At 39.8% G+C, this 25,852-nt stretch overlaps 1 protein-coding gene and 1 long non-coding RNA gene across 5 annotated transcripts; one reads left to right on the plus strand and one right to left on the minus strand.

Moving 5' to 3' along the window:
- LOC115942177 (uncharacterized) lies at positions 1 to 19,097 on the plus strand. Its single transcript, XR_014147858.1, has 4 exons — positions 1 to 36; positions 7,771 to 7,833; positions 14,952 to 15,585; positions 16,054 to 19,097. It is a non-coding gene; the product is annotated as an uncharacterized LOC115942177 (long non-coding RNA).
- On the minus strand, positions 8,423 to 25,559 carry POPDC3 (popeye domain cAMP effector 3). 4 transcript variants are annotated; one of them, XM_081828725.1, is made up of 5 exons: positions 25,327 to 25,559; positions 20,753 to 21,154; positions 11,132 to 11,868; positions 10,037 to 10,145; positions 8,423 to 8,879 (listed from the first exon to the last, which is right to left on the minus strand). In XM_081828725.1, the coding sequence occupies exons 3-5, from the start codon at positions 11,614 to 11,616 to the stop codon at positions 8,598 to 8,600; spliced, it is 876 nt and encodes a 291-aa protein (XP_081684851.1). In that variant the 5' UTR covers positions 11,617 to 11,868; positions 20,753 to 21,154; positions 25,327 to 25,559; the 3' UTR covers positions 8,423 to 8,597. The 4 variants fall into 4 exon arrangements, with proteins under 4 accessions (XP_081684851.1, XP_006736920.1, XP_081684853.1 ...); XM_006736857.3 differs by lacking the exon at positions 20,753 to 21,154; XM_081828727.1 differs by lacking the exons at positions 20,753 to 21,154; positions 25,327 to 25,559 and adding an exon at positions 20,306 to 20,743.
- Positions 25,560 to 25,852: the final 293 nt, after the last annotated feature.

Raw genomic sequence — 25,852 nt, forward strand, 5'->3', positions numbered from 1 at the left:
AGAAATGCAACAACCCCGAGGAAGACAATTTCAAAGGTACTATTTTTTTTTGTAGTGTGTAAATAACTTCTTTATATGAGGCATTTGGTGCTTATAAAGGAAAAGTTGTGAATGATAGGAAAATAACTTTTGGCAATTCTTGGTAACATGTCGTCTATGGTATAGATAAGATTTTGATGGACAGTGAAGCCATGGGGTGATTTGTAATCTGTATCTGGAGAAAGCAGAACTTCATAGAGTTTCTACTGAGCAGAATCATTCTGTTATGTAATTAATCCTCAAAAAGGGCTGGTCTTGGAGGTAAATGTGAGGTCTGATAATAGCCAGCCCGGTAATTGACATCATCTAGAAACAAAAACCCAGAGCAACACATTATAAAGATGGAATAATAAAATAAAGTTGGGAATAATGACACTGCCATCAGGCATTAATTGATGTGCAAAAGCACTCAGAGTTCTCAGGAGAAAAGAATTATTTAAATGCAAATTATTATTATTACTACTACTTAAATTGTTGTAATAAATTCATGAAAATAAGACACCTCCTGAGCTTAATGCATATATAAAACCTAATAAAATATGTATGAGCCTGCCACCAGCAGTTTTATCATTTGGCATAAAAACTGGTAAACAAGATGAAATATTTTTTTAGTCCAAATCAAAGGTATTCGGTACAATCTAGAACCACACAAAATGGTTGAGGGTATTTGGTTTGAAAACCACCGAGACTGTCACACACTTTCCTAGGAGAACAGGGTCGTGATTTGACAAGGTATGGATTTTAGAGTCATTGAGTCTCTAAAGTCTGGGAAGAATAGAAATACTTTGGGAAAGCGTATGTTCGGACAGAACACCAGTTTGGCTTCCATGCCATGTACAAAACTCTTCGTACTCAGTTGTACTGCCCACCACAACTTAGGGATTTCTTAGTATTATTTACATCAACTACATCAAGTTATCTGAAGAGAAGTGTAATGAATATATTATAAGCTCAGAAAATGACATCTAAAAGCAACAAAGCATTCCAAAGTGAGTCGGGACATCTCACAGATGACTTCATGTGACTGTTTTAATGAATAAATAAAACTTCAGTACCTAGAAAATGTATGTTGAATAGCAAAAAAATCTAGTAGAAAATATTGCTATTAATGACCATCATAAGATGAAATCATTAAAAATGCCTTGGCATTTAGTACTTACATTATTAATGGTTTATATATTGGTGTGTGATTCCCACATGTTTCAAAGTGAAATTACAGAAATGTGATTCTCCCGAGCAGTTAGTCTCTAACTCTGTTATGGCTCTTATCACTTGCTAGCTTTTGCATATTTATGTACAAGTCTATTTCTCCTTTTAGGTGGTAAGTTTCTGGGGGGTAGGAAGTGTGTTTGAATTATCTTTCATATCTCCATGGTACTTAGCATGTGATTTGCATATATTTGGAACTCAGTAAATATTAGTTGATGGGATAATCGAGTGCATTTGTTTCAAGTACTATTATTCTCCAATAGAAGAAATGCTAAATATTTTAAAATTTGTTTTACAGCCTAAGTTATTATGAATGGGGAAAATAACAGAAGAAATATATACCGACATGTTAATAGAAGTCAGGTTGGAGTAGTGGAATTATTGTCTTTATTATTTACTTTATTCCAACTTACTTATAATATGATCACATTATTTTTCTAATAAAAGGAATAAATAACAACAAAATGATACTTAATGTTCTACTAGATTAGATCACTTTATTAGAATTATGGTGACCTCTCCATCATAGTAGTGACAGCTCACTCCCCTGCCCAGCCTCATCCCTCCCACCTACCTCTCCTCCCTCTTCCCATCTAGCTGATTTGTGATGAACAGGAACAAGTTGGAAAAGATAGGTTTGGAAAGAGGAGAAGAGACGATGGTTTAAGCCTGAGATGTATTCATTCATTCATTCATTCATTTAGAAACATTGAGTGGTCTGATGGTGAGAAATGCCTGGGGTCAGGGTGCAATGGAGGAAGAAGGCAGAGACCTCAATGTCAGAGGCATGGGCGGGACCAGCCACACTCTTGGGGCCATCAGCCCAGCACCCCAGAGACCAAGGGGCCAAGCAACATTGCAGTCCATCCAGGGAGGACTCAGAGGACAGAGAGAGGCCAAAACACCGCTCCTGCTTTTCCATGAGGCCCTGTAAACTTGCCTCTGCACCTAGAGCAAGGAGAGAAGCAGAAAGACTGACAGAATTATTTAAAATGACTGTTTAAAAGGGGAAGAAACTACTTTTAAGTGTCAGGATCAAGTATTTTCTGCCACCACAGGGAAGAGGGTATAAGAACAGGATGAGATCAATAACAGGTTCTAAAAAGGTGTGTTTTGCACATGTCTGACCACTGTTTTCCCATTTCATATCTCCTGCACATTTTATTCCTTTTTCTCAAAAATAAATTTAATGAGTACTTAATGGTTTTTGCACAGTAAAAATATAATTAGAATAAAAGTATGGAATCTAGCTTTAGGTGAGGTTAGACACTCTACAAACTATATTTCTGAGAAACATGAAATACAAAAGCTGTTATATTATTTATCATTTAAAATAGAATTACTCTCAGGGGACACAATAATCCATCGCAAGTTTCCAACACAAAGAGGCATTAAGCTAAATCAGCTTGCAGATTTTCAAACCCAGAGAATGATCTTGGAACCTGAAAATTAATAACTGTGCATTCTGGACAAGTGTTGCTTAAACTCAGTTCGACAATATCAGTAAGAAAAATGTGGCTTTGAAGTCACTTAAAGATAGAATAGTTCTGTATCATGCAGAAAAAAAAAGACATGTAGAAAAAAATGATATTATTACAGGCCTTTAATTTTATTCCATGAGAAAACTACCGATGGCACTGCACGATCGAAGTCCAATTGGGAGGGGGAATCAGTGTTAAAATTCAGATATGGATTCAAGAACAGATGCAATTACTTTCCTTAGACTCAACAAATATTTACAAAGCAGCTACCATGTGCCAGGCACTGTTCCCAAACAGATATAGACTAGTAGGGGAGTTTGAAAAGAAATTCCTTTTCTCAGAAAAATATTGTGCTCATATATTGGCTAAACTTTGATCTCAGATGAACCAATTTCTATCTCATAGTAATACCCTGTTCTTCACAAATGTCCACTTACACTGCACCAAAGATATCTTTTGTATCTTGGAACCAATCCCCCCTCCCCCCTCCCCTCTAAAACCCTGTTTGTTTCTCAGAGTCCATAGTCTCTCATGGTTCATCTCTCCCTCCAATTCCCCCCCTCATTTTTCCCTTCCTTCTCCTAATGTCCTCCATGCTATTCCTTATGTTCCACAAATAGGTGAAACCATATGATAATTGACTTTCTCTGCTTGACTTATTTCACTTAGCATAATCTCCTCCAGTTTTAGTTCCCTTCAAGTCACTCAGCACCATGGTCTGTGTAGCGGGCAAAACGCAAGCACACTGGCTGATTTGGAAGAACTGGCTTAAGTTGAGTGTCACCACTTACTGTGATTCAGCCTCTCTAACCTTTATCCATAAAGTGGGATTCTTTCAAGAAAAAAGTAAATGAAATAATATGTGGGCATGCTTTTTAAACTATAAAGTATTAAATAGATGTAAGATATTGTTTTGTAATTCTATAATTTGGAAGATAATTTTATATTTAGTAAGAGTGGTAATCACAAGTTAGATGACTCAAAGCATCTCATGTTATATCAAGTGGGGCTACAATCCTACTATAAAAGTATGTAAAAACAAATAGTTTTGGAATCCTATAAATAAAATAAAATTATATTTATTAAGATCACTAAGGCTTGAATTGAAATAGAGTAAAGGGAAAAATGATAGTTCAAGACACAAATGATCAGTTCTTCAGGGGGAAAAAAGTTCCCTGTCAATCTTTAATAGCTAGCAGGTTTTAAAACTAGTCAAATTTAGCATAATAATAAAACTTCAAATTATGTTGAAACCATGCTGATGTTACATGCAAATGTACAATCCAGCATTAAAATGATGTTAACACTCATAGTGAGATGACTAAGTGCTAAAGTAATATTTCAGTCTTGCAACATCTTTTCATTATTGTAAGATTTTTGAACTTGAAATAATACACAGTTCTATCAAATTGAACTTATATTTTATTATAATAAGTCTATATGATACTGCTATTTATTCGTATTTTTATTGATATGGAGGTATTAAATTTTGGTAGAAGGAAGAAAAATAAAGGAATTGGCCCACTGATGGCCCACAGTTTAGTAAGCTGTCATTTGCTAAAAAATAATATTAATTTGGGAACACCATTTCTGAAGGTTAATTTCTTCTATAACCATGTGTCATATAGCAATGTGGAACCCAGTTAGTGCTATCCAATGCCGCATGTATATTTACGTCCTTGGTTAAACCAGGAGTTTCGAGTACATGATGTATAATGTATTGCTCTTATAATTTGTATTGTCTGCTTAGTATGTTTCTCTTATGGCTCTTGCCAGCTAGGTTGGGGGATTTCACTTAGTAACTGCTCTGTCAAATCAATTCTGTCCTTCTGCTTCCGTGCAATGCAACAAAATGACATCCAAAGCTTATCCAGATGAGCAGAGAGCAACTGAATTGCCTTCTGCTCCTTTGCTGAAGGGGAGAGAAAATTCCTCAACCCGTAAGTGCTGAGAGAGCATCATGCTATTCTTTATGGTGGATTAATTTCAGCACCATGAGTTCCTAGAGGTGCAGAGTCCAGGGCAAATCATACTGGTGCGTTGTATGGAGGTCAAATCAAGTTCAAAGGACGAGCTCCTGAGGGGAATGGGAAGCCTCCAGATTTCCAATTGCAGTGAAGGCTGTGCAAATGGGGCCGGCAGCCTCTAGGAACTTGCCTAGGTGACCGGGGTGAGTGTTTATGGGCTCGTTTTAAGCCACTTCTTTTCCCCCTCAGGCTGCTTCTCAGGATCATTCCTGACCACAAAATTCAGGACAGAAAATTACAATCACCCCAATTCTTTTAAGTCACAGGGATAACTCTTGACTAGGATCAGCTTCATGGGCAGGCAAAGGGCCTCAGGCTTACAAAAGCCATGCATTTGGTTCAGTGCTCTACTTTCTCCGTCTTAAAATTCTTTATACTTTCTGAACAAGGTGCTTTACTTATTTATGCATATACAGATCTTGTGTACAAAGCCATAAAGCATTTTTAACACAAGAAAACAACCAGTTCCTCATCTTATTGCCCTTTTACCAGTGATAAATGAATCAAAGGGATTTAGGGCTGGAAACAATTAGGCTGAGATGAAAATGAGCCCAATTTTTAATAGAAATTAAATTTTAAGGGCACTGTGATATTGTGCTTCAGGGGTACTTTTTATTTGGATATCTGTGGTTTCTTCTTTCTGTGTCGATCAGAGTATTTTGAGAGAACAAAATGTGGTTTGCTGGACATTTCAAACCAAACATACAGGGTATGTACATAGAGGTTAGTAGAGGGATTTTGGTATTTTGTTATTGTTGTTGAAGTGAGAACACCTGGGTGCAAACCAAGGTGTTGGATAATCGTGTATCTGTTCTACTGAGGAGGGCTGGTGCTAGCCCTACCCACAAGTGTGAAGATGGTGAGGTTCAACTCCGTACCTCCTCTTTCAATATCCCTTTAGCCTGTTCTGTTTGTACTCCTTCCCCTTCATCCTAAAAATGGTTAGATTTCTGGAAAAATTGTACGTAAATTCTTCTGCTCCCTCTACCAACATGATTTAAACCAAAAATCTACATCCCATTTCTATGTGGTTTGTTCTCAGTTGATTTTCATGGTTAGAAGCTCTCCGATAAATAACACCTGTGACATTATTAGCTGGTACCAACTTAAGGTGTGGATTCTCCTTAGGATGCTGTGTGCTTTAATACTGGAAGGCCTTCAGTTGTACCGAGCAGAGTGCTGCCATTGTGTCTGCTTGTGTCATGGATGCCCACGATAGCCATGTGGGGCTGGGAGATAACCCCTCCAACTATTCCTCTAGTTCACGCTGAACTTGATGAGTTCAATAGCTCATCCAGACTAATGATCAGACCTTGTCACACTGTCCCACTTACAGCAGATGCTAATGTACAGAAAGATAATGTACCTTCCATAACCCCAAAACTTCTTCCCCCACCCTTCTTGCTCACTTGGTTTCCTGGTCACTGAGAAACAGAAGTAATTATGAGAGAACGTCCACGAGCTCCCAGTACATCTCTCATTTGCCAGCAACTGCGCTCCCTCGTGCTTTCTGCCCACCCTCCTTCCTCATGACTGATTGTCCGTGTTCCTGCTTAAGGTCACTGGATGCCATCATCACTCACCTGCTCAAGGGCATCCCTCCAGCAATTCACCCCTCTCTTGTGGCTCATTCCCATCAGCATACAAATATGCCATTCTTTCTCTTACCTTACATACAACAATGGAAAACATCTTCTCTCTTGACCCCACTTCCTGCTCAGGCTACTGTTCATTTCTATTTCCCTTCACATCAAAACTCCTTGAAAAGCTTACTTGTACTTGCTTTTCCAATTTCTTGCCTTTCATTTCCCCTCAGCCTACTTTAGTCAAGTGTTTGTTCCCAATCACTGCACTAAAACTGTTCCTGTCATGTTCACCAGTGACCTCCATGCTGCTCAACCCCATGGTTTATTCTCAGACTTCACAGCACCTGACCTGTTGGCCATATTTGAGACAGTTCATCACTCCTTTCTCCTTGAACACTTTCTTCACTTGGCTTCCAGGACATGATGCTTCTGGTTTTCTTCCTACCTCACTAGCTGCTCCTTCTCTTGTCCTTTGCTGACTCTTCTCCATCTCCCTGTCCCCTTAACAATGGAGTGCTCCAAGGAAAGGTCCTCCCAACAATTTTTCTTCTGAATCTACATTTACTGCATGTAGTTAAGTCTCATGGCTTTAAATATTATCCGTAGGCGACATACTCTCAAATCTTTCTCTCAAGCCCAGACCTTTCTCTTGAACTCTAGATGCATCCAACCATTTATTCTACTTGTGTCTGGTAGGCATCTCACACTTAACCCTGATCCTGCCTTCCAAGTCCACTCTTGTTCCCCTCCCCCACCAGTCCATTCTCACTGGGCTGGCCAGTGTGATTCTATTGAATTTATTAAATAAGGTAGATCACACCATCCTTCTATTTAAAATTCCCCGGTGGCTTCTGGTCACTCTCAGAATAAAAGTCAAAGTCCTCACCATGACTTATTAGGCCCCACCCGATCTGCCCCAAATTCTCTTTGCCTTCTCCCACCAGTGCTCATTCTGTTGTAGCCGTGCTGCCTTCTCTCTGTTCCTGTGCATGTCTACAGGCCTTCTCATTTGCTTTTCTCTCTACTCCCCCAGATTCCTCATTCCCCAAGTGTCTGCATGGATTGTTCCTTTGCTTCCCTCAGTCTCTGTTCAACATTACCTTCTCATTCAGGCCTTCTTTGACCATTCTATTAAAATGACAATGCCCCATCCTACCCACTGTCCCTAATTTCTCTCTCTCCATGGTGACACTCTTTCCAACTCCAGGTTTTTCTGTTTTATTTTATTATCGGCCTCTCTCACCCCAGAATGTAAGTGCTATGAGGGATGGAATCTGTTACCTGGTGTATCACTAGTGCTCAGGTCAGCACCTGGAGCCACAGTAGGAGCTCAATACATATTTGTTAAATGCATGATGATTTATCTTTCTACCAAAGAACATGGTCGGCTGGTGATCTCCAGAGAAAGAACCAGGTTTCTGAAGATAGGGATCAGATGGAGGATCTGTTAGCTCTTCTTTACAACGTCGAAGGGACTCCCACGTTTGTGTGGTGAGTAGAGCTTTGGCTGAGTCCCTTGCTGTCCAGTCAGACCATTCACACTTGCCCTTTTGGCTAACCATGTGAGACTGAAATACTGTGCAACGCTTTTACTATTTGTTCCTGGGTATTCTTTTTACTCTGTAATTAGTATGCATCTTTGTCTTCCACAAAATGCCTCTTTTCAAATGTTCTTGAAAGACTGAGCTGATAAATTATTTGTTGCTAGCCTTCAAGATGGACATATTATCATCTCTTGCATGTATTCTACTGTCTCGTCATATTAAATAACTTCACATTTAAAATAAATAATCGCTGCCCACCACAATAATCCACCTTGCTTTCATCAGAGGTTGTGGCAAAAAGTGACTTCTGGGAACACTGATGTGGATAGTCACAACCCACTCTCATGCTGAGAGTACTTTCTGGCTGCTTCTTGAGAAGCAAAGCCTAACTCAATAGGGCAAGATAGCAGATTTGAATAAATCTGAGGAAATATTTGAGAACACAAAATTTCATTCTCCCAGTTCTGACACAGAAAAGGAGAAATTGCCCACAGTTCATTCTCCGCCTCCCCACTTGTTCCAATAAGAAATACAGAGAAATTTGTAAACTTTATTCATGATGCAGAAGTTGAGATGAGTAAAACAGCTGACGGTGGCATCTTGCCTGTGAGTTTGATTTGTAAAAATGTTAGTGAGCACGATTTTCTGTGTTTCATTTGGGGAAGGATGAAGAGGGTCTTTTCTATAATTATAAAACTTCTGACTTCGAAGTCATTTATCACAATACCGCCTGGAATTCCGGAAATGTTCTGTCAGGGGTGATTTGCGTATTTTTGGACTTGACATTTGATAGAAGTTGGGTAACCGAATATCGTAGTGATATGTTTTTCCTGTATATACTCTGTCATTCAAGGCATAGAGTTTATCTGCAATGTCACTGCCAATTAAAACCGAAAACAGGCGGGAGATGTAACGATGCTGAGCGAAGAGCAAATACAATTTCTTTCTCCTCCAAGACACATATCGACAATCAGTTTCTGCTGTGAGGGTTACCTAAAAAAAAAAAAAAAATATATATATATATATATATATAAGGCCACATAAAAAAACAAAGATTAGGAAGCAAGAAAAATTCTGCCTTTTTTTTGGCCCCAATTTTAAATCAATTTTACTTGCTGCTTTCTTAGGTTAAAAAAGCTCACTGACTCACAATATATTGTAAAAACGGGGAGAAACTACAAAATGTCTTGCTACATATATAATTTATAACATGAACAATCACAACATTGTGCCCATTTCCAATTTCTCTCTTTTCAAAATCTGGGTATCTATATTTTACCTTTTACTGAAGTGAGAGCTACTTGATACTAAAAATAATAAAGTTGGCTAATGTTAGAGAAGTAGTTCCAAGTCAGTCCCGAAGACTACAGACATTTAACTCTAATTGTTTCTGTAGCACAAAATAGAATTTATTTACCTATTCTGCATATGTATATGAATTTGTATTTGCATACACACATGAATGTTACATGTATGAATTGTAGGAAAACAAAATACCATAATAGAATCCACTGAAGTGATTATCTTTCGAAATTATCAGACACAGCAGCAGAGTAGTGACAGGAAGTTTAGCATTTTTTTTTTTTGCTAGAAAACAACTAAAATCTATTAGCATTTTAAATTTTAGGAATCCCTCATTTTGTAATAAGGGCAGACTTTTAAATTCTTGGTGTTTTTCTCCACCATGTCAGTGGCAGTGTTTAGTTTATAGTCAAATCTCAATTAATTATATTTTAATCTCCATATATGCAGCTAAGCAAAGGAAAATTTAAGAGCATCTATCATGGACTCCTTTCTGTCATATACAAGGCCCATCCCTTTTCTTGTCGCTGGACCTACACAGTGACAGTAATCAGCAAGAGTCAAACAGGGCTGCGAAGTCACACATGCTGCAAAGTACATTCCAAAGTTGAATATAAATTATTGCTCTGTCATCTGCTGTTTTGTTTGCTTATTTTTATTTTTATTTTATTTTTTATTATAATATATATGTTTTTAATTAACATAAAATGTATTATTTGTTTCAGGAGTACAGGTCTGTGATTCATCAGTCTTACACAATTCACAGCGCTCACCATAGCCTGTTTTTAAACAAACGTCTGTCTGTTTGGAAGAGGTGGTGTTCACTCTGTGGTCTAGTTACCCCTTACCTGAAAAATGCCTTCCTCTGTGGGTCTCAGTGAGTCCCATTCCGGAGAGTCCAGGAACTGGAAGGGGAAAATGTAATGCAGAAATTCGCCATCAACCGTCACTCTGATCCTACCCAAAACAAAGAACATCATTCATGAGAGAAGGAGAAAGCAAGCCCATAATTGGAGGCAAGGGGGAGGGAGCAGTATTTCAGATCTCCGGTGGTCTTTATGGCTTTTAAAATTTTGTAGGATGAAATATTAAATTCACGCATTACAGTAAGTGACAAAATCTCCTCTAAGATTCATGTACTGATGTTCCTCACACAGTTAGGATTCTGGAATATTGGGTGAAATTCATCAGACGATGCATCAAGGTATACATTGATGGTATGTGCCCATTTGTGTGTATATATTATACTTGAAGACAAAGTTCCAATGCACGCAGTTGGATTTTAAATTAAGTAGGAAAACACTGAAGAACATAAAGGAGTGGCACTGTAAATACCTCTGTAGACTAATATTTAAACTTTTTAAAGGCATGAATAATCACACTATTGTTTCCATTAAAGTTTCCCCAAACTTTCTGATTTCAAACTTTATATACATACAAAGATAGATATAAAAATCATATATGGTGAACCCCCTGCTTCTAGCAAGTGGGCAATTCTAGAATTTACTGAAGAAAATTGATCATTATAAAACTTAAATGTTCTCTATTACTTAAAAGAATGCCCTATCACAGTCTATTTAAAGTACTTTGCATGCCAACATAAGTATTCTATTAATTCAAGCTGGCATCATCCTCTTCTTGACTCTCAGTGATTAGCCTGGAAACAAATAGCATATCCAGACAAACCCATTTGTACATTTGATTTCTAAGAAGAAATATTAAGGCTCTCGATTATATCCTACTTCAGGTAAATAATAGCATGTACTCTAAACGCCTATGTCCATGAGTCACGTACATGTCAAGGGGTTTCTCATGCCTCACGGTGCTAAAAACCGCCCAGGACTGTGCTATGCTGAGATGGAAAAGTGTAGCAGAAAGAAACACCAGCTAGTAACTAATACAAAGGAAATAACTAATATAGAGCAAGCACCAAGAGTACAAACCTTCCCGAAACAAGCAGGGAGAGTTTATCAATGGAGGTTTTCCCCTGCATGGCATAACAGTGTTCCTTTTCCAAAGTAACCACTTCAGAGCTCAGAGCAATTGTTCTGAAGACGGGCAAAGAGGTCCCCAGAGGCTGGAAAAGGGAGCTGTACAATAGCTGGAATTCTCGGGAAAAAGTTATGCTGCGAACTTGATATGCAATGTGAACAAATTGCATGAAGCAGATGACAAACAGTACAAAATTCCAGGAATATATGTCAGCTGCACAGACATCTACCCAAGCCCAGACAGCAGAGCAGAGAAAACCCAACCCCAGCAAACTGAAGACGTAAAGGAGCCCGAAGAATCCACTGCCGCCCATGAAACCTACTACAAATAAAATACTGGCAAGATGATAAATGGCTCCTTCGGCCTCTTGCTTCCAGGTGGTACAGACTGGGTGTTCATCTATCAGGTTCTTCCATAGACTTGAATTTCTCTCCATGGCTGTACTTCTGTCTGGTTCACTTTTCAGTTGACATTCGATGATACTGAAGCAAGTAATTAAGTCCTTTGCTTTTCCATCCTCAGAGTTTCACTATGTCTTTATAAAACCAGAGACAGCCCGGACACTGGGGTTGTAGTGATTAAGGGTTTTGTGTGTATAGATCTTGAAAAACTAAAAATCCCATGCTAGCTTCTTTAAGTACATCTGGGCTCCTGATTCAGATCTAGTCCACAAATATTTTGTGGTTTCCTGGACAAGAAAAAAAAGAAGGATCTAATTAAAGAAGGAAAATTGAGAGGTATATTTAAATGAATCACCAGCATTACTATTCAAGTTGATATGCTATTTTCTATGAAGTTAGAATATTTTTTAAAATTTTATCGTGACATAACTATATATTTGCATTAGTTATAAGGAATAATACAGCGAGGGCACAAATGCTGTTAAGTTTCTAGGATAGAAGATGTCTATTTTTAGGGTTATGCTTAATAATAATAATAAATTATTTACCGAAATTTTAGCACTTGTTAGAATTAGCTAACTACATATTCTGCTAGAAAGCTAGGTGCTATCATCAACTCATCTTCATAACAATAGCTTGGTGTACCTCAGAATCTCTTGGGACAGTGACTAAAAATGCAGATTCATAAGCTGTGTGCAGACATACTGAGTCAGAATCTCTGAGGGTGGGGTCGGGCCTATGTGTTGGGTGTCTTGACAATCCCCCCCAAGATTCTTAGACATCAGTCCATGGCCTTTCATGGCCCACCCTCTGAGAGATACTGTTTGACAGTGCTATTCACACTTATAGATGAAAAATTCGAGGCTTAGAGAGGCCAGCTAATTTATCCCTGGTCACACAGTGGTCGGGGTAGAGCAGAACTTCTCCAGGGAAGCCTCTATGCTGGCTCCAATCATGTGGCTTCTCAGGAAAGAGATTTTAAATTAGGCACTCTAAGGAGCCCTAATAAAACAATAAACATGAGAAACACATACTTAGGAGTCAGATTTTAAAAGCACAGAGTAGACTATGAGTATGTTTCATGAATTAGATCAAAATTATTTGAGAAATATAAATTCAGATCTACCTTACTGTATTAGAGGCTATTTCAAGTTAAATCTGTACCCATATAACTAAACAAATAATATTAAAATTCCTGCTACTTACACATTTATTTACCAGATGGTCAAAAAATGTTACCGATTTGTTCCTCTGCACATATATTCTCTACCCTTTGAGCCATATGGTAAAAATGCTAATGTGTGATCTGAGTCAGGAGAGATTTAACCAGGATGATAGAGCTGTAGGATATATATCATTTATCCCCAGGTTTCTTAACAAGAAATAGTTTCAATGTGAAGCATTCATTGGATTGGATTTTTAAACCATAACAACATTCAGAATGCTTGAACTTAACTGCTATATTTAGTGTTTTTATTTTTGAGATAGATCATTTCCAGAACACCTGTTAATAAAATATCGGGTATCACAGATCTTGTCTCATAGAAAAAAAAAAAAAATACACACAGAGAAGTGAAAATGACTTAGCTGAAGTAAAAAAGGGAACAGTATAATCACCAACAGAATTAGAAATGGAAATAAAGGAGCCACTGTTGTTGGAGTTCCTGATTCTTCATCCTGGATAGTGATTCCTTCCTCAGCAAGTAAGGACTTTAAGAGCATCAGCAGGTGAATCATTAAAAAAAGAAAACAAAAAACAAACCAAAGACCTATAACTTATATTGCTATTTGTACTTAAGCTACTTTCAAATGTACTTTAAATATCCCATGCCCCCTAAATCCTGCCTCCCCCCATCGCTCATGTGAGATGATGCGATTCGGGGCAGACCAGCACCCCGAACATGTTTACTTTCTCCTCTTTAAATGCAACACAAAATTATATACTACTGGATATTCACAACAAAGAAAAAAAAATTTTTTTTAATACAATGAGTAGTGAGAACTGCAGAATACCAGACCGCAAATGTCAGTCTCCCTGCTGTTTTACTTTTAAAACTAGGGCATTTTAAATTAATCAGTTCCTCAGGATACCTAACACAGCCACTAAAGCCAATATTAAAAAGCGCTGCTGCCAGAGCTCTGAACTTTGGTTTGACCTTCCTTAAAAATTTATAATCCTCAACAGAATGTTAAAATGATGCTAACAGAGAAAGGCCATGTAAAACCTTGTGGCAATGCAGAAGGGAGCTTCTGGGAATCTTGTCCCCTGACGATCCGGACTTGGGGGACAGGTTGGGCCACCTGCATTCCAGGAGGGTGACCCATTATGATCATCAGAAGAACTGCGCTTCCAGCCCTTTCTGGCGGCTTCTGTTTCAAGAAGCTGCTACCAAATCATTTTCCTATCCTTGATACTGTAGCACTCAACACAGCAACACAGAGTGCTGACTTGCCCTGATTAAATTACTCCACACCCAGCCTTTCTTCCCTCGGGGTGTTTTTATTCAGTCACCAAAACAGATGTATTTTATTAGAAGAGAAAGAACTGACAGGGGCAGGTGACAGGCATGAGTGTTCCTCTGATATGGGCCAGCAGCACTCCACGACTGAACATGATTCATCAACCAGCTGCCTGCTTGAAAAGCCTGGAGGCCTTAAGTCATGTTTTTGGGTAAATAAATGTTGAGATGCCAAAGTGGCACGATGGATTTCTCTGGCAGGAAAGCACATCTTCCCCGCCAGAGAAATTAGCACACGAAGATACAAATGATGGAGACAAAATTAAGTGCAAATAAACACAATAATTCCCAGTTCCCCCCATTTTACTCCTTAGGCTGTGAGACCCTGAGTTATAGAGGAATGAGGACATTTAAAGACAGGTACAAGGATGCTCCATGAAATAGGATGGAGACTTGGGACCAACTGATTAAGACTAGCTCAGAAATGGCGTTTATCTGTTCACAGCCTGAACATTTATTATCTCATCGCGTCACACTTGTTGCCACGAGGGAGGCAGAATCTAAATTATCATGCTCTGCTTACCAACGAGAAAAGCAGGGCACAAGATCGGCTAAGTAACTGACTTGAGGTAAGTGAGGCAGAAGTCCAGGTAGGAGTCCCTGTCCGCTCAGCGCCATGCCCTCACCAGCAGGCAGGGCCCCTTTTCAAGGCTGTGAATTGGATATGAACGTGTTGGGAGACAGTGGGATATTCTGTCAGGACCGGTTTGCCAGGAAAATAATCATCCTAACACTGAATATTTAAGACCTGCCATAATCCTTACCGTCGAGCCAGGGAAATAGACCTAGAAAGCCACGCATGAAATAATTTGCTGTATTATTATTCAACACTGACTGACTTCCTCTCCTAGCTCCTGAAACTCTTACGGGGCAAAGACAACTGTTTTTGTATTTCTGGCACTCACGGAACGTTGATTGACCACACTGGTATCCAGGTACAAGCATTCTGCCTTCTCCAGGCCTACTCTATCCAATTTAATGGATGTTCTGACATCTTCCGTCACCCAGGGGAAAAGAGGTAGGGAATATCCCAACATCCAAGGCATTTCGGTACAAAATCACTAAGGAGGTGGGACACTGCTTATTTAAATGTCTGGCACAGCTCCAAATTCATAGGGGAATCCTTTTGTCTTCATAGAAATTGAGCTCCTTAAGAGCAGCTGAATTTTAATCTGATTAAAAAACAACAACTCTTGTAGTTTGTGGCACTGCGTTAGTTTTGGTTGCTAGGCAACCCAGGAGATAAAAATTCCATCAATATTCTACTCATTAATTGGAATAGGTCCTAACTTTGGTATGTGTTCCATATGCAAAATAATCATTTACTTAAAGCTGGTTTCTCTACTTATCCTCAGTGAGGTACACTTACTCAGGACCTACATGCCAGGCATATTCAAGAATTATTTCACTTAACCTTCACAACAACCCCATCGAGAAGGTACTGTATCTCCATCTTACAGATGAGAAAATTGAAACCCAGAGAAGGTAAGTAAATTGTTCAAGGTCGCATTGCTAATCTTGGGACTAACATTCCACCCAGTCCTGCCTGATTCTGAAGCTCAGACTAAATCATATTTATTATTCTGCTTCCCACAGTACCAGGATTTAGAAAATGTAGGCATTCATTTCCTCCTTGCTACTTAGATGAACTCAGGCATGTTTATTCATCAGTCAAGCGGAGGTAATATCACCTACTCTGTCCACTCTAAAGGGTGCTACAAGACTCAAATGAGGAAATCGATATTAAAACTTCTTGGCAAATTTAAAAATAATATAGAGATAGCATCGCTGTACTTGTTGCTTGTATTTTACAGAGCTGAGCCTTTTGGAGAATTTAGTTTTTAAAAGCTTTCTTTCACCCAGAGGATTACAATTGAATACAGAAATGCAAATGTTACTTTTGGTGGCTACCCAACTTTAAATTTTAAATTCTAAATTTACTCATTCCTGCAGGGGTGATCTCTATTGTTCTTCCCTGTGTCCCGACCTCCTATGGCTGATTGGGGTACCCCTATAACCAACCCACCCTTGAGTCTTTACTTTCCAATGGCCAAGAAGCCAGTTTCTGGAAGACAACAATACTCTTCTGCCTCAGATAAGTGTTCAGTGCTTCTCAGCAGGGATCCTCAAATCACTGATGTTAAGTGTCACCCGGGTGGCTTGTTAGAATGTCCCTTCCCTGGGCCCATCCCAGAATTACTGGGCCAGGAAGGGACCCAGGAAGATGCCCTTCTAATAAGCTCCCAGTTGATTCTTACGCACATTAAAGTTTGAGTGCCATTATTTTATGTTGTTCCTGCATGATTTCTGAATTATCCTTGTTTGTTTGCAGGACCTCAGCTTTGTTCCTTCCTGGCTGACCACTGGCTGTCCTTCTATTAAGATTACTCTTGTGCTTTTGATCCCTCACTGTCTGCCCAGGACGGTAGTGCTGGTGTTAACGCTCCATTCTGTGTCTATTGGTTCAGTTCACCCTGTTACTTAAAAGAAAGGTTCTAGTCTTAGCCGTGCCCCTAAATAGCTGTGTGATTTTAATCTTACTAGACCTGTTTCCTCAGTGGTAAAATGGAAGTGTTGGACAAAACAATGTGAGGTCCTTTTGGCTCTAACATAACACGACCCTATGTGTGATAAGGAACAGAAGACTTTTCCTAGCATGGGTTAAAATACAGAGTTGAGTAGTGGAACTGAATTACTGCAGGTCTTAACACCAAGTTTATGATCGAGGCCCCACTCTAGAGACCACTTATTTAATTACTTATGGACTGTGGCGGGGCCCAGGCACTGGAATGTTCTGACATGCAACAAGGGTTAAGAACTATTAGGGGGTGAGGTTGAGAGACACCAGAACAGTCTGTAGGGTAAAGGATCTAATTTTAATTCTTACTTTGAAGGAGCTGGAAAGGCACATTTTTGCCTTGTGTGTTCTCATTCCCATGCTTTGCTCAGGTGGGGAGGCATTTTCCTTCCTTGCCACTCATCATTCCAAGAGGGCTCAAGGCTTGTGGATATTCTGCAGCAGCCTTTCCTCAACAGGGTGGCCTGAATTTGCACCTTCTAGCTCTGAATTTTTATGGCCTTTATTATCTGTCAACATGGCTTCCATCATATGTTATGTTATATTGACCATAAATAATACACATGTAATATGTAATATATATTATATATAGTCATTGGTCATATATATTTAGTCATATAAATGTCAGCTTTATTAGTTGGTTATTTTACATATGTGTATATGGAAACATATATGGAATTCCCCTCTGATTAGAACACAGTGAGTCTTCAATAAATGTTCAATGACTGATAAGGATAACAATGCTCAGGTATAAATGCAGTGTTCAGAATAGTTTTGGAACAAGTAAGAAGCCCAAGTGAGATGTGACTAATACCTGAATCAATGATTTAGATGTTGGACTAGAAAGAAAGGAAAGCATATATTATACTATGAGGAAGAAGTGAAAGGAAGAAGTGTCTCTATTGAGACAGAGGAACAAAGAAAGGTTGAAGACCCTTTGGAATTTTAAGAGATCCCAAAGTTTGGAAAGAAATCAGAGGAAAGGGGAACACAGTTTTATTCTCAATTAACTCAATTAATACTCTTGGTCTAGCAACAGAGTTCAAAGCAGAAGATAAGGGGCAAGACAGAGGGATCTTTAATAGTTACTATTACACAGGACAATACTGAAGAAAGCCTGGGGTTGGCGAGATTAGCTAGAAAGTGAGTGCAGAGAGAATGAGAGTTGAAGTTAAATGCCCATGATCCAAGGCCTTAGATAGAACTCTAGAGTTGTGCTGTCCAATATGGTAGCCATTAGCCACATGTGCCTGGTCTGAATTGAGATGTGTTATACACATGGATTTCAAAGACTTAGCACAAAGATAGAGTATGTCATTAATAACTTTTATGTTGACTATATGTTGAGATGATTATGTTTTAGAGATACTGGGTTAAATGAGACATTAAAGTTAATTTTGCCCATGTCTTATTTTTTTAATGTTGCTACTAAAAAATTTAAAATTATGTATGTGGCTTGCATTATATTTCTCTTGGACAGTGCTAGTCTAGAGCCTCTCAAGTAACAGAGAAAGGAAATGAAAAAGACTTGGCATGACACTGTGCAAACAGTGCATATGTATAATGTATAAGTGTATAAATATGGGAGAATTATCTAAGATTAAGAACAGAGAGTTGATATAAATGTAAATGATATTGGCTACAATATTCATATGCTACAATTATCAGATGTTATCTGTGGCGTAGATGTCGCCATCTGGTTTCTGCCTACATAGGTGGCCAACCCCACTATAGCTCTTGGCCTCTTTATCCTACCAAGGAAGTCACTACTTTTTCCTTTTGCCTTAGGAGAATTACACTTTCCCAAGCAACTATATCACATTGTTTCATTTTCTCATTTCATCTTCTGATGATACTTCATGGAATACATTGGAAATCCCAGACAGATAATCTCATAAATTTTGTAGTGGAGATTGAATTATGGCCTTCTGGATTCCAAAGGGTCTATACCAGCCTTTGTTTTCATATAATATACGAGTTTCTTCATGCACCATTAGACTTCTGGGCTGGAATATGCCTTTGACCTTCCATACCAATGAGAGCTTGGCTTCTCTTGAGACTTGAGAAAATTAGAGAACATGCCTACAGCCCATGCTGGACTTCTCTGATTCTCAGGGCTTCGCTAAAGTCCATTTGATTACCTGCAGCAGTGTCTGATTTCTCACTTTATCACATAAGCAGAATTGTAAGATGGTCCCCAGGATTCCTGTCTCATTGGTGCACACATGCAATAATCCTCTCTCCTTGAGTGTGGCAGACCTGTGAATGGGATGGGACAGATACTCTCTTGATTAGGTAACATTATATGGCAAATGGTGCTGGAATAATCACCTGTGATTATTAAGCTATATAAGATTGTAGGACTGGAGAGGGATTGAAAATTGGAGAGTCGTGTTCCTCCTGGCCTGGAAGAGAGCAAACGCCATGTTGTGAACTGCTCATGGGGGCCACAAGCCAAGTAATGGCCAGCAGTCTCTGGGAGCTGACAGAAGTCCTCAACTAACAGTTACCAAGATAATGGGAATGTCAGTCCTACAACCGCAAGGAGGTGAATTCCTCCAACCACCTGAAAATCTTGGAAGAGGTCCTTGGACTCCAAATGGGGAGTGCAGTGAGGCTGACACCTGGATAGCAGGCTCTCAACACCCAAGGCAGAGGATCCAGCTCAGCTATGCCTGGACTCCTGACCCACAAAAACTATGCAATGATGGATTTGTGGTGTTTTCAGCCACTAGTCTGTGGTACTGTTACAAAGCAGCAGGAAACTAATACACGCAATTATGAGTACTTACTATATGTGAGACTTTAATAATCTACATTTTATGATGGAGTTGGAAAACAGATCTTTGGAGAAGAAGACACTCAATCTTTGCTAGATTTAAATCAGGAAAACCAGTTAAGAACAGTAATACTTTTGAAGAATAGTATCTGGAAAACAAGACACTAAGAGAGGCCCTGGGAATTACAAATAAATTCACTAAGGTTACCAGCAACTTATTACAGGTTCTCCTTCAGTGGAGTCAGACAGCCCCAACACTGTTAAGCATTTGGACACATGGGCAATTTCCAGAATAATTATGTCATCCATATACAATCTCCAAAATGCCTGGAATACCAAGTTTCCTTGGGTGGGACTTCCCACTTAGTTCTTTGTAAAACTGAGCCATATGTATAGGGCAAATACTTGGTATCTCAGACACATCTAGAGATTAACACTCAAAGACAGACTACAGAAACTCAAATAGCTCTGTAAATCTTCTAGTTGTGGGACTCCACCACATTCAGATGAGTTGAGCAATGGGAAATTAACGCAAAGCTAGTCACCATCGTCTTGAACCTCATTTACTACCATTACTGCTACTACCAGCATCTAACATTTACTGAGCACTTACTATGTGCCAGGCATGATTCTAAGAATCTTAAAATATTAAGTCATTTAATCCTCACAACTTTTTGAAATATATAGTTCTATTGTCCCTATTTTACAGATGAGAAAACTGAGGTATAGGGAAGTTAGGTTGCCTAAGGATACACAAATGATAGAGCCCAGAATCACTCCCAGGCAGACAGATGCAAATAATAACACACTGCTTCATGTACAGTTTGAATCTAAATATCTGGACTTACTGGAACAAATCAACAACATTCTTGTTTTCTCCCTTCAATTCTAGATTCAATGAATTTAAATGTCTTCTTAAGAAATTACAACTTTTTGAGCAACACAGGGTTAGGAAGGTGGGTCCCGTCTTGAATCACTCAGTGTCCTATAATTCTTCATTTGATGAAACAGCAGTAAACCTCTCCTTCTCAACCATGTCATTTGATTGCTTTTAATAAACAATCCCCATGCTCTGCTCCAAGTTCTCCTTAAACTGGAAATGGTTAAAAGCACAAGCAGACTTTTGAGCAGCTGCTCTCATGTCATGCCGTAAGTCCACCAGAGATTCATGCTGAAAAATGCAAGACAAGCTGGACCCATGGATCCATTAAACAGTCTTTTCTTGATATGAATCAAAGGTAGACACCTTCACTTCCTTTTCCTCCAAGTGACTTATATGCAGCAAATGAACTCACCTTTCTATGTTTATTTAGTTCAGGTTCTCATGTTTCTTCCTGACAAACATGCGAAACAAGCTCACGTGATCTAGCTAACTGGTTAGAGTCTCTTTCATTTTTTCTGGCTAAATAACCAGGTGGACCACACATCAGGGTCAGTGATGTTTGAAACCACCAAACCAGCCACTACTAGTGCTAAAAGGAGCACTCCTGAAGGGTATGGAGATTTCCTTTCAAGGTGTTTGCACAGACAAAGGAGCTTTCTCTTTGATTGTGGGAGACCGTTTCCTGTTTGGTTCTCAATTCACATGTTCTACAATCTTTCCATTTCTTCTATTTCTTTTGGCCTTGTTTTTCTTGACTTTGTAATACTTGAGCGTATTCCAACCATAGATGTTCCTCTTATTTTGGCAGCTCTGCCTGTGGATAAGCAATGTAAATTATTCCCTTGTTTCTGCTGGAAATTCACATATTCTCCTGATTCTTTTGAAATGTTTGATTATTTCAAGTTTCTCTTCAATATTGAAGCCTTCCTTTTGTGTGCACTATTTGACGTGTTGAATCAAGATGCTTAGACATTCTTGGGATGCTGAAGGGGTGTGTTTTTATAGAGAAAAGTTCACCACTGCAAAAGAATAGCAGAACACAATCTTGCAGGATAACCTGTGGTGAACCAAGGTAGCTGGGAGATGTTTCAGGTGTACGTGTATTTGTGTTTTGTGTATTCCTACATGGCTTAAGTCAGCTGGTTATAGTTTAATGTGTTCACATGGTGTTCTGGCTGAGTAAATGACGCATGAGCAAGCAAAAAATCTGTGCTATGCTCAGGTTGTTCCCTAAGATTTCCATTGCATTGACATGATGCTTAATTTCAAAACAAACATTATAACATAATTGACTGTGTCATCAACTTTCAAATGGCCAGGAAAATATTAATTAATATGCAATAATTCGATAAATCCCTGCCCTCCTGGAGCTTGCATTTTAGTGAAATTCAAATGTTGATACAATTTAAGCTTACTTTCAAATTATGAGATCTATTTTAAATAGCTAAAAATATCTCATATGCAAATAAACCTAAGCTACTTAAAACTCATTTAAAGTCAGTTATTGCATAAAGTTTTAAATAAATACTACATTTTAAGAGACTGTCTAAAGTCACATAAAGCAAAATGCAAATAAGCTTGTTTTCTAGAATGTCCGTCAAAGATTGAAAACAAACATTAGACAAACAAACCCTAGAACATTATTTGTGTCCCCGGAGTAGCATGTTACATATTAATACATACGTATTAGTTAATACATGATCTATATCCATCTATACACTTAATGTTAAAGATGATTTCTGGATAGTGGGATACTTTACTTTTGTCTTTGTGTATATCTGTATTGTTTGCATTCTTTATAACAATTTTATAAAATAATAAGGTGATTTTATATTAATTTGAAAATTTTTAAGTACAAAATTTCAAAGAATTAAAATCCATGAACCCAATGACCAGAATTAATAAACATCATTGTCATTGTAAAAATCTTTTTTATAATAAAAAAAATTCCACAAAAATTGAAGATCTCCATGGACTGTTCTCAAGTACCATTTCCCACCCCACTCACTTCTTATATATAATTGTGTTTATCCTTCCAGGCCATATAGAACAATTTTTAAATTGCAATTTAAAATGCAGTGTAAGATTAGAAATGTATCTTATGTGTTTTTTCCAGATCCATGCTTAGTTTTTTTTTCTGACTAATAAACACATACAAAGATAGAGAAAATACTAGCTATTAAATCTCCATATACCTATTATCCAGATTCAACAATTATCAAGATTTTGCTACATAGAGTTTTTGAATTTAAAAGCAAAAACTGTAACTAATGTTCATCCTATAGTTTCTTCAGTTAGTAAGCAATCACCTATTAAGGGAGATAGGGAAAATTACAACTAGTTCTGTTCTTACTATGTCCCAGGCACCAGGTCTTCCATTTACTGACCCATTTAGCAGTCACAACACCTCTACAACCTCAGTAGTTTTATCAGCATTGTTTGGAGTGAAAACTGAGGCTCAGAGCAATGAAGATTCTTGCCTAGGCTCAGCCAGTTGATTGTCTTTCTAGAACCAATTTCATACTGTGTGTAAGAGTCACCAGAGGTTATTATTCTGTTGAAGAATATAAATGAAGAAGAACAAAATGAGAAGGTCTCACTTTGGGTCTGTGTGAATCAATCCCTGTATTCTTTGGGTTGGAGGGCGATCCAGCATTGTTATAGGGGCTTCAAGTCAGCAACTTTCGGTTATTTAATTTTTAAAAATGCCTATTATGGGACGCCTGGGTGGCTCAGTCATTAAGCCACTGCCTTCGGCTCAGGTCGCGATCCCAGGGTCCTGGGATGGAGCCCCGCATCGGGCTCCCTGCTCAGCGGGGAGCCTGCTTCTCCCTCTGCCTGCCAGTCCCCTCTGCTTGTGCTTTCTTTCTCTCTGACAAATAAATAAATAAAATCTCAAAAAGAATAAAAATACCTATTATAACTTTCACTTTAAGACATTTTCCTGGGGCGCCTGGGTGGCTCAGATGGTTAAGCCTCTGCCTTCAGCTCAGGTCATGGTCCCAGAGTCCTGGGATCGAGTACCGCATCGGGCTCCCTGCTCCTTGGGAGCCTGCTTCTCCCTCTGCCTCTCTCTCTCTGTCTCTCATGAATAAATAAATAAAATCTTTAAAAAAAAAAAAGACATTTTCCTGTAACTACTTGGATAACATAGAGAAACATTTTCCCTTTTCCTCAAAAAAAAAAAAAAAAATCTAAATGATTCAGTATACTCTTGTCAATTCTTACTTACTCTCTATAGCTCCTAATCTTAGTTGACCAACAACCATAATTACAAAAGCCAATTTCAACTGCAATTTGCAGGCTTGCAGATCAATCTATCATAGATATTTTCCAAAGCAGTTTTGAAACTTCTTGCCTGCCATGTTGCTTACGTGTTGTGACACTCACACACCACAGCCAACACTTCATAACCATTCTTGATCTTGACTATTTCAAAATAAGCAGACGTGAATGCTCTAGTGTGTCAATGCTCTTAGGCATCTTGTGGTTAAGAAGCATGGGAGTTTGGTTTTCCAGGACACATTATGATTTGATAAGCATAGAATGTCACCATTTAGAAGCACAAGATGCACAATGATTCAGCTATTTTGAGACACGGCTGAGATTAAAGAAACTCAACTCTCCAGTGTCTCCCAGTTTATAGGTTTAAATTTTAGGACAGAAAATGTCTTACTCTACATTTCAATTTGTATTTGTATCCTAAATTCTCCAGGCTTCAGGGAAGGAAAAGAGCCTTAAAATCATCTGGGATCAGCCAGACCTCTTCATTCTGCAAATGTGGAAGGAGATCCAATTTTTGTTTTGCTTATATTTTGTTTCATGTATTTCTCGTTTGGTTTTCTTTTGCCACAAAGAACAATGCCAAGTTACTGTACTGTCACACAAGGGATATGACCATGCAACACTCCCTGATATTAAAAATAACAGAAAAGAGTCACCACAAAACCTTAGTATGAACCGAGACCAATAACTTCTTAAGACTGCCATAAAATGAGATTGCCGTGTCCAAGCCTGCAAATTCAAAATACCTAACTAGAAGAGTTAGAATAAAAAGTCAGGAAGGAAGAAAGATTGTCCCATTCTAGATGTTTACTAAAACAAGTTGGATTATGTTCAAGAGTGGGCTTCTAATTCTACTTTTCCACTTATTATTCACATGTAGAACATTATCATGTTTTGCAAATGTCTCCTTGGCTAAAACAGTTTTTTGTTGTTGTTTTGCCATAGCCCTATTACCGTATTTTGATTCTGTGCCTTTAATCTTTTCCTAAAATACAGACCCTCAAAATGTATTTTACCTCTATAACTGACCTTGGTGATGAGGTAATTTAGTGGTTTTGTTTCTTTCCTTCCTTTTTTTTTTTTTCCAAGGTGGATCCCCAAATAGAAAAAACAGGTCAGCGTGACCTTTGATGAGACAGCTTTCGCGTGTCCCCAACTCAGTGTGAAACACTGACCCTAGTCAGGCCCTTAGCAGACAGGGAAAGGAACTCCCAACCGCTGCACTTCCCCATGAAACCTAAGACTGTCAGGGCCCCTTGGACCAGCTTTTCTCCCTCGAAAATCTGGCCTTTTTCTTTGGGCTCCAAGATGCCTGGGCAAGAGTGGGGCTAACAGAAGATCTGGGGGAAAGATTCGCCTCTAGGGCGGACGACTCGAGTTCCCAGGGGCCGTGCGCGCGGAGCCCTCAGCAGCAGACTCCCAGCCGGCGGAGCTGCGAGCGGCGCCACCCGGCCTCCTGGGCTCGAACTGGCCCGAGCGGGGCCGGGAGCGGAGCGGCGGTGCGGCCAGCGCAGGCAGCGCGGAGCACAGGGCGGCGAAGCAAAGGCGCTCCCGGGGGTCGGCGGCCTCGCAGCCCCCACCCTGGGGCGGGGCCCGGATAGAAGCCGCGCCCGCGAAGTTGCACCAAAGCGCGCGAGATGCGAGTGTGCGGACTGGTTTTGGGAGGCGGCCGCCGAGGCGCTCCCGGGCTCCCCTCCTTACCTTTCCTTCCCCGACCCTGCGCAGAGCTCCGGCCTTGAGCCCGCAGAAGTTTCCCAGCCGAGCGCGCTGGGCCGGGCTGGCCGGCGCCGAAGCCCCCGTCGTCCCGCTAGCGCACTCCTCGCCGCCCACCCGGCCGGCGTCTGCCCCGCGCCGGGACGCGCAGTGACCGCAGCCCACTCCGGAGCTCGCGCGGCGGCGCGGGCGGGGGCCGGGCACGGGCGCGCGCCCCGGGGCGCAGCGGGGAGAGCAGGGACGGAGGGAGGGGGCGGCGGCGGCCGCCGCCGCGCAGGGGCCCGGGCCGCCCCAGCCTCCCGGGAGCAAGCGGCGCGGCCACCAGCATCTAGGACTGCCGATAAATCTAGCGGCCGCTGCGGACCAAACTTTGCCAAGAAGGGTTTCCCGAAGTCAACACTGATCACAGTTAGAAAACAAACCTGGTATTCGCTGTTCTAGGAGAGCGATGGAATTGACTACTGAAATGAAACGCAACTGTATGTGTGCCCTCTCACTCCCGCACCTCGCCTCC

The sequence above is a fragment of the Leptonychotes weddellii genome, chromosome 8, assembly GCF_054177405.1.
Source record: "Leptonychotes weddellii isolate Sample4059 chromosome 8, ASM5417740v2, whole genome shotgun sequence".
NCBI classification, from domain to species: Eukaryota; Metazoa; Chordata; class Mammalia; order Carnivora; family Phocidae; genus Leptonychotes; species Leptonychotes weddellii.